Source organism: Netta rufina, assembly GCF_964035555.1.
Source record: "Netta rufina genome assembly, chromosome: 14".
In the NCBI taxonomy this organism is placed as follows: domain Eukaryota; kingdom Metazoa; phylum Chordata; class Aves; order Anseriformes; family Anatidae; genus Netta; species Netta rufina.
Genome location: NC_140137.1, coordinates 11748174 through 11757121, shown reverse-complemented (window position 1 = coordinate 11757121; position 8948 = coordinate 11748174). Strand labels below are relative to the sequence as shown.

Here is an 8948-nt window from a genome sequence, read left to right as displayed (position 1 = left end):
GAGCGGGGAGCCTGCGCCCCAAACAACGGCCGTTCAGGAGAGGCCAAGAGAAACTTCCAGGAGGAAAGAGCCCCCCGGGCTCCGGCCCCCCCCAGGAGCCACCGGCCGTGCGCGCTCATGCTGGCCGCAGGTGCGACCGCAGCAGGAACGGCGGCGAGCGCTGGGGCCAGGCACAAGGGGCGGCTGTGTTCCCGCAGCCCCGGCTGCCTTCCAAGAGCAATATTGTTGGCACCAGGCAGGCTCCCTGCGCCGGCAGCGCATACACGGGCCTTTCATGAGGGGAGCAGGGATGATTTACTGCCTGGAGGAAGGGGCAGGGGTGGGAGGATGGAGCCCCCTGCGCCCAGCCCCTCGTGCGTGCTCGCTGCCGCAGGGCCCCGCACACGAGCGAGGCCGTGGGTCCGGCTCGGTGCAGGCAAACAGCAAATATCGCCTCTCCTTGGTCGGGTTTGGGGCAGAGTGGGTCCCCCTGCCCCGTCTGCACCGTGCCCACCTCTGGGCACCCCCTCCCCGGTCCCCCTGCCGTGTCAAGGCTCCCACACTGCAGCAAGGTGCCCGGGGGGGGACACATGCCCCTTGCGGTGCTGCGGCTGATGGGAGCAGCCTGGGGAGCAAAGGGGGGCGCAGGGGCAGGGCTGCCCCCATGGCACGGGGAGCCGGCGCTGGCACAATCCCCCCTTGTTGAGCTGCTGGCGTGGCGGAGGCCGTGGCGGTGCTGCCGGAGGCGGGCGGCAGGCGGTGGGCCGTGCTGCCGTGAAGGGCTTTTTGTTTGCCTTCAGTTGCTGTTATAAATCAAGCGAGGCAGCCCGAGCCCCCAGCCCCGCAGCAGGGAGGGGAGCAGCTCCCTGCCGCCCCCAGCCCGTGCCCCCACCGCCCGGTCTCTGCGGGGATGCCCAGCATGGCATGGGGCGAGCTGCCAGCGCGGGTCCCCTCATCCTGCTCCTGTCTGCCCGTCCTGCTCCGTCCCCACTGCAGGCACCTGGACGGGCTTTAGGGTCTCTGTGCCCATCCCAGGCTGTGGCTCCCATGGGCTCCCAGCTCTCCTCACGCATTTCCAGCGCTGGGAATGATTCCCTCCCACACTCGCCCCGACCTCCCCTGGGGCTCCAGGGTTTCGTGCATCCATCCACTGGGCTTTGCTGCACCCCAGCACCCAGCCCTGCCCCGAGCTGGCCCTGCCGGCTCCGCTTCACCGAGGATTTCCATGTTCTCCCCGTTCGGATGCGGTTTTGGTTCGAATCGAGCCGAACCCAACATTTTTCCCGTGTTTCCGGCACGCCGCGAGCTCTGCGGAGGCGGCTGCTGCCCCGTGAAATCGATGTTCCCGTCCGCTCCGCGTGCCGGCAGGAATGCACCGCGCCGAACAGCTGCTGGGGGCCGCGGGGGCCGCTCCGTGCTCCTCTGCACCCCGGGGTGGGGGCAGCACCCTGGGGTGGGTGACACCGCGGGTGACGGTGGCACCGCGCAGCCCTCGTGTGACACCGCCTCGTGCCACGCTCGCTGCTCCCATGTGCCGGAGCCGTGCCCTGGCCTCGTGGCCCCGTGGGATGGGGATGACGGGGGGTGACATGGGGGGGACGGGGGTGGCTGTGAACCCCGCTGCCTGCAGGAGGGCTCTGGGGATTGGGGACCGGGTCCCCGTTACCAGCCGGGGATGGAGGAGGCAGCCGGGGGTTGTCCTCGGTGCCCGTGGTGCCCCCCGGGGGTCCCCGGGCGTGCCGCGGGGGGGTCCGGGAGGTGTTTATGGGCCGGATTAGGGCCGCCCGGGTCCCGGCTCGCAGCCCCGCGGTGTTTTTACGACGGGGCCTGATGGGCTCCTAATGGGGGTCACGCACGGCCGCTTTATGGCCCCGGCAGCGATAAGGCGGCGGCTAATTGCGGCGGCACCAATTAGCCGGCGGGTGCGCTGCCCCGCTGCCGGGAACGGCGCCCGGCAACGCTCGGGCTCGGTCCCGGGCTCGGGCTCGGTCCCGGGGGCGGGGCGGGGGTCGGGGCCGCCCGCGGCGCGGTGTAACCCGAGCGCCGCCCTACAAAGTGCCCGCGCCCGCGGCGGCGGCAGAGCGCGGCCAAGGCGGCGGCGGAGCCAGCTCCAGGCCGGGGGCCGCCATGGGGACGGGGCGCTGAGCCCGGCACGGCTCGGTACAGCACGGTACAGCACGGTACGGCTCGGTACGGCTCGGTACGGGTCGCTACGGCACGGCCCCGGAGGCGGCGGCGGCGGCGGACTTTGCCCCGGTCCTCCCCGCACCGCGCGGGCGGCTCCGCCGAGGGAGCCGCGCACCGCCGGTAACGCCGCGACCCCCCCATCCCTCCCCCGAGCCCCCACCCCATCTCTCCCCATCCCTCCCGCGACCCCCCATCCCTCCCCACTGCCCCCATCCCTCCCCGCCGCCCCGTCCGGGGGGCGCTGAGCCCGGGACCTCTCCCCGCGCCCCCCGGTGCTGCCGTCCCCTCCCCGTCCCCCCCCCGGGTTAAGGCTACGGGCAGGATCCCCCCACCTTCTCCCAGTCCCCCCCGGGTCCCCAAACCCCCGCAAGGTCCCCAAACCCCCGCAGGGTCCCTGTCCCCTTCCCCACGCCGTCCCGCGCCCCGCTCCATCGTGCCGTCGGGGCTCCGCGCAGCCGCCCCGTCCCGTCCCATCCCTCCCCGTCCCGTCCCGGGTCCGGGCGCGTCCCGGCTCCCCCCGGGGGCGCGCAGCCCCCTCCTGACCGCGCTGCCGCTGCCTTGCAGGAGGCCGGGAAGATGCGGCCGCTCTGGCACGTCCTGGCCGGGCTGCTGCTGGCGGCTCGGCCCGCCGCCTCCCGCCGAGGGGCGATGGAAACAGGTACGGGGCTGGAGGGGGGGGGATTTGGGATTTGGGCTCGGCACAGCGATCTTTGGGGTTGGGCACCCCGCCGAGCCCCCCGCTCTGCTCATCCCACCGCTGGTGGGCTCAAATGGGTGCGAGAGCGGCAAGGAGGCACCTTGCACCAGTGTGGCTGGGGTGGGATTTTCAGCCAGGCTGGGGGGTCCCTGGGTCGGGGACGCTGCTTTCCGTGGTCTTTGTGTGTTGGCTCGGTGCTGGTTCGGTCCCCAAGGCCCACAGCATGCGGGCAGCCCGGTGGCGTGCCCGGGGTTGGTGCAGCAGTTGCTGAGCGGTCGGGTCTTTCCTTTCTGGCCGTGCACACGTGTGCTGACAGCCGCAGCGCTCGGGGCTCGGGGACGTTGCACGGGACCTGCAGACAGGGGCTGCGGGGCTGCCGCGCTCGGAGCTGCGGGGTTTTGGGTCCCAGCATCTCCTGCAGCCACGACGGAGCCGTCACTGCAGCGCTGCTCTGATGGTGTGCAGGGACAGCAAGGGCTGGCTGCGCTGGGGTCTGCTCCAGGTTTAGAACAGAACAGAATAATTATTTGGTGCTGGCTTTTCCAGCAGCCCTGCGGGGAGGGTGGCCGGGAGGGTTTGATGCTGAGGGCACCCGCTCCTTTCCCATCCCCAGCGAGGCAGGATGGGCTCGGGCACCCTGCTCCTGCAGGGGTGTCCCCTCCGAAAGGAGGGTGGCATTGTGTGGCCTTGGACAGGGACACGCCGGTGCCAGGCAGCCGCTGGGGAAGCCTCGTCCCCGTGCCTGAGGGCAGAGTCCAGCCCTCGCCCGTGTCTGTGGCCGGGCACCGGGCCACGTCGTGCCGTGTGCTCCCGGCGGGTGCGTGGCGGGGCCGTGCTGTCGGGGGGGTGAGCAGCGTGCCTGGTGCTCAGCGCGTCTCTGCTGGGCTGCAGAGCTGTTCGAGAGCCCCTTGCTGGAGTCGGAGGAGGAACATCTCCTGCTGGACCCAGGCAACGTGCTGAAGCTGTACTGCGACGCCAACCACAGCGGTGCCAGCGTGGTCTGGTACAAGGAGTCCAGGCCGCTGGTCCCGGGGGGCCGCGTCCATCTCCAGCAGAGCTTGTTGGAGATCTCCGAGGTCGCCTACGAGGACTCGGGGCTCTACGTGTGCCGGGCCCGGGGCACCGGGGAGATCCTGCGCAACTTCACCATCTCCGTCGTGGGTGAGCGCCCAGGGCGGTGCCGGGGGGAGCGTGCTCCTGCAGACGGGGGCATCCCTCACAACCTGCCTCCCCCGCAGACTCGCTGGCGTCGGGCGATGACGATGAAGACAGCGATGGGGACGGGCCCCACGGAGACCGCGGCGAGGAGCCCGTCTACGTGCACAGAGGTGAGTGGTGCCCCGGGCAGGGCCGTGGCGCTGTGCCGTGTGCCCCGTCCCATGGCACGCCACGTGTGTCCCCAGCGCCGTACTGGACCCACCCGCACCGGATGGACAAGAAGCTGTACGCCGTCCCCGCGGGGAACACCGTCAAGTTTCGCTGCCCGGCCTCGGGCAGCCCCAGCCCCAGCATCCGCTGGTTCAAGAACGGGCGCGAGTTCCGGGGCGAGCACCGCATCGGGGGCATCCGGGTGAGGTCCCCATAACCCCCCCCTCCCGGTATCCCGCTCAGCAGCAGCTTTGTAGCACTGACCCCGTTCCTCCCCACTTTGCCTCCCCGCTGCAGCTCCGGCACCAGCACTGGAGCCTGGTCATGGAGAGCGTGGTGCCCTCCGACCGCGGCAACTACACCTGCCTGGTGGAGAACAGGTTCGGGAGCATCCGCTACAGCTACCTGCTGGACGTGCTGGGTGAGGGCTCTGGCCAGCAGGGTGCCTGGGAATGGGGTGGGGGAGCCCGTGCTGGGCTCCTCTCTGTCTGAGCACCCCTTGCACACAAGGGACATGAGGATGAGGCAGCAGCTGGGGTCACCGCGGGTCCCTGGGGGTTCACGGAGGGTGGGGAGGCAGTGGTGTGACCCCACTGCGGGCCATGTGGGTGATGTTTTTCTGCTGTCCTGGTTGCAGAGAGATCCCCGCACCGGCCCATCCTGCAGGCAGGGCTCCCCGCCAACACCACGGCCCTGGTGGGCAGCGACGTGGAGTTCTTCTGCAAGGTGTACAGCGACGCCCAGCCCCACATCCAGTGGCTGAAGCACATCGAGGTGAACGGCAGCAGCTACGGCCCCGACGGGGTGCCCTACGTGCAAGTGCTCAAGGTAGCGGCCGGGCCCCGCGGTGCTGCCCCCAGAGGGGTGACGAGGGGCGCACAGAGCCCGTCCCCCCCCGGGGGGGATGCTCAGGGTCCTTCGCTCTGCCGGCAGACCGCGGATATCAACAGCTCGGAGGTGGAGGTGCTGTACCTGCGCAACGTCTCCATGGAGGACGCGGGCGAGTACACCTGCCTGGCGGGGAACTCCATCGGCCTCTCCTACCAGTCGGCCTGGCTCACCGTGCTCCCAGGTAGGGCCGGGGGGGCCGGGGAGCACCACCAGGCTGGTCGGGGCTGGGGGCGGCCCTGGGTGCTGCAGGGACCGCAGGGTGATTCCTCCTCTCCCTCCAGAAGAGGAGCTGGTGCGGGAAGCCGAGCCCCCCGAGGCCAAGTACACGGATATCATCATCTACACGTCGGGCTCGCTGGCCGTGGCCATGGCCATCATCATCGTGGTGCTGTGCCGGATGCAGACGCAGTCGAGCAAGCAGCCCCTGGAGCCCATGGCGGTCCACAAGCTCTCCAAATTCCCACTCATCCGGCAGGTGAGGGCCGAGCTGGAGCCCTGGGGGGACCTCAGTGGCCGACTGGCTCTGCTGCTGCCACCTGCCCCTGTCACCTCCTACCCTCCTGATGGCCTCAGCACAAGCCCTGCTCTTGGGGACATCGTCCCAAGCACGAGGCCGGGCGGCTGAGGTCCTCCTGCGCTCTCTCCACAGTTCTCCCTGGACTCCAGCTCCTCTGGGAAGTCCAGCACGTCCCTGATGCGCGTCACTCGCCTCTCCTCCAGCTGTGCCCCCATGCTGGCGGGGGTCGTGGAGCTGGACCTGCCCCTCGACTCCAAGTGGGAGTTCCCCCGGGACAAGTACGGAGCCGCGCGGCGCTGGGGAGGGCTGGGGCTGGCGGTGCCAGCGCTGTGGCTCCGCGCTGACCCTGGCTCCGACTCACGGCTCTGCTTCTCCCCGCCAGGCTGGTGCTGGGCAAGCCCCTGGGAGAGGGCTGCTTCGGCCAGGTGGTGCGGGCAGAGGCGTACGGCATCGACAGGGAGCGGCCGGACAGAGCCGTCACCGTGGCTGTGAAGATGCTCAAAGGTAAGGAAGGGAAAGTTCCCTGCCCTGCAGCACCCCGGGCACGGGGGCTGTGTTGGTGCCGGGCTGTGGCACCACGCCGGCTGGTGCAGTGACACAGCCCCTGCCCCCAGACAACGCCACCGACAAGGACCTGGCCGACCTCATCTCCGAGATGGAGATGATGAAGCTGATGGACAAGCACAAGAACATCATCAACCTCCTGGGCGTCTGCACGCAGGACGGTGAGGGGGGCGCGGGGAAGGCTGGGCTTCAGGGGACAGTGGCAGGATGGGGTCAGGGGGCTGTGGGGCAGGGACAGGAGGGCTGAGCAGAGCGTTGACCCTTCCCAGGGCCGCTGTACGTGATCGTGGAGTTCGCAGCCAAGGGCAACCTGCGCGAGTATCTCCGCGCCCGGCGCCCTCCCACGCCCGACTACACCTTCGACATCACGGCGCTGCCCGAGGAGCAGCTCTCCTTCAAGGACCTGGTGTCCTGCGTCTACCAGGTGGCCCGCGGCATGGAGTACCTGGAGTCCAAGCGGGTAGGGCCGGCACAGCCTGCGAGGGGTGCCGAAAAGAGCGGGGCGGGAGGGATGACACCCCCAGCCCTGGGGGTGACGGTGCCGTAGGGGGGCTGGTGGTGCTTTGGGGTGCTATGGGGGGTCGGGGTGTGCCAGGGGGATGCGCTGAGGTGCGGCTGCCCTCTCACATCTCCTGCGGGTGCCGTTTCCCTCCTGGCAGTGCATCCACCGCGACCTGGCTGCCCGCAACGTGCTGGTCACAGCAGAGAGCGTGATGAAAATCGCCGACTTCGGCTTGGCCAGGGACGTCCACGACATCGACTACTACAAGAAAACCAGCAACGTGAGTGGGGGGGGACCGGGCGAGGGGCAGGGCGAGGGCTGGGGGGTGCCGGACCCAGGCTCAGCAGAGGGTTTGTTCCTGCAGGGCCGCCTGCCCGTGAAGTGGATGGCACCAGAGGCTCTGTTTGACCGCGTCTACACCCACCAGAGCGACGTGTGAGTCCTGGGGCCCCAGGGCTGCCACGGGGTGTGGGCTGAGGCAGCCCCGTGGGGCTGTGTGTGTGTGCTGCAGGGTCCCCATCCTTAGGACAGGGGGTGCTCCGGGGGGGGTGGCACCACCCCGGTGGCAGCCAGACCCCTCCTGCAGCCAGACCCCTTGCCCTGTGTGCTCCCAGGTGGTCCTTTGGGATCCTGATGTGGGAGATCTTCACCCTGGGCGGCTCCCCCTACCCCGGCATCCCCGTGGAGGAGCTCTTCAAGCTGCTGAAGGAGGGGCACCGCATGGACCGGCCGTCCAACTGCACCCACGAGCTGTGAGTAGGGGCCAGGGGCGGGGGGCGGGCAGGGCGAGCTGTGCCCCCTCCCCTAACGCTGCCCGGCCCCCAGGTACATGCTGATGCGGGAGTGCTGGCACGCCGTGCCCTCGCAGCGCCCCACCTTCAAGCAGCTGGTGGAGGGGCTGGACAAGATCCTGGCGGCCGTCTCGGAGGAGGTGGGTGACGATGAGGATGGTGTGCATGGTGGTGGCGGTGGCGGTGGCAGGGCGGGCGGTGACGGCATGGTGTGTCCCCTGCAGTACCTGGACCTCTCCATGCCCTTCGAGCAGTACTCGCCCTCCTGCGAGGACACCACCAGCACCTGCTCCTCGGACGACTCCGTCTTCACCCACGACCCGCTGCCGCTCGCTCCCTGCCTCTTCACCTACCCCAGCGTGAGGACTTAAGGGCAGGGCAGGGCAGGGCGATGCCGCGCAGCGGATCCAGGCAGGGCTGTTCCCTGCTGCACCCAGCGTCAGCAGCGCAGGGGGTGCCTCCCTCCCCAGGGAACGGGCTCTTTTCCCCCCCATTTCTGCACAAAGCCTCCAGTCCTGGCCGGGTCCCAGCAATGCAGGGCTGAGCGAGCCTCTGCCTGGTGGGGAGGGGCAGGGGGGGCACTGCACCACGGTGCCCCCGGGGCGCCGGGCTGTGTCCAGGGTTTGGATGGAAGCGTCTCCTGGCGGGGGCCCCGCTGCCTGCCTCTGTACATAGCCATAGAGATGAATATTTATGTACGTGAAATATCGACCTGATAAATTATTTTTTTTGGAATAGACCCTGCTGCTGCAGTTTCTGGGCTGCTCCCAGGGGCGAGGAGGGCCGGGGGAGGACGCGCGCTGCCCGGGGGGCAGTGCCACAGGTGCAGGAAGCGGCGTCCCCACTCCTGTGCCTCCAGCCCCGCTCCGGCACAAAGCGCTGCTGCATCTGTTCCCCATTAGCCACTGTTGCGCTAAGCCACCGTGAACTCCGCTACCAGCATCGCCCTGAAACTGATCCACCAACTGCTGCCGGCTCCCAGGCTGGGAAAGAGCCCCCGGCCCGGCACGCTGGGGACCCCCCCCTCCCCACCTGGGCCAGCCCCGGGACACCAGATAAAAGTGAGTTACGGGCTCTGCGCTGCCTTCTCCTCACCCCAGCGCCCCTGCGAGCGAGGTTTGGGGGCTTCAGCCCCAGGCCCTGCTCTCTGCTGCCTGCTTTGCCCCACGGCACCCAGCTCGGCTCTGCAGGGAGCGGGGGCTGCAGCTGTCTCGCCCCCTCCTGCCAGCCCGCTCCCTGGGTCTAGGGTTTCACCTCGTCTCCTCTGCTCCGGCAAGGGCTGGGCTTTGCAGGGCCGTTAGCCCCAGGATCTGGTTTCCTTCCCCAGCTCCCAGCTGCAGGGGCAGCTCCAGGGGTGGGGAGCAGGCCCCCCCCAGCCTGCAAGGTGGCTCTCGGGGAGCAGTGGGGACGTGTGGGGCAGGAGGCAGAGGAAAAGTGGTCCCTTCATCTCGC

At 69.6% G+C, this 8948-nt stretch overlaps 1 protein-coding gene across 1 annotated transcript; it reads left to right on the top strand.

Moving 5' to 3' along the window:
• The first annotated feature begins 2739 nt into the window (after positions 1-2739).
• On the top strand, positions 2740-7997 carry FGFR4 (fibroblast growth factor receptor 4). Its single transcript, XM_084295620.1, has 17 exons — positions 2740-2824; positions 3755-4024; positions 4102-4191; positions 4267-4433; positions 4529-4652; positions 4869-5059; positions 5165-5303; positions 5404-5597; positions 5772-5917; positions 6022-6143; positions 6254-6364; positions 6473-6663; positions 6863-6985; positions 7070-7140; positions 7320-7457; positions 7531-7636; positions 7721-7997. Exons 1-17 carry the CDS (start codon positions 2743-2745, stop codon positions 7865-7867), a joined length of 2412 nt encoding a protein of 803 aa, XP_084151746.1. The 5' UTR covers positions 2740-2742; the 3' UTR covers positions 7868-7997.
• Positions 7998-8948: the final 951 nt, after the last annotated feature.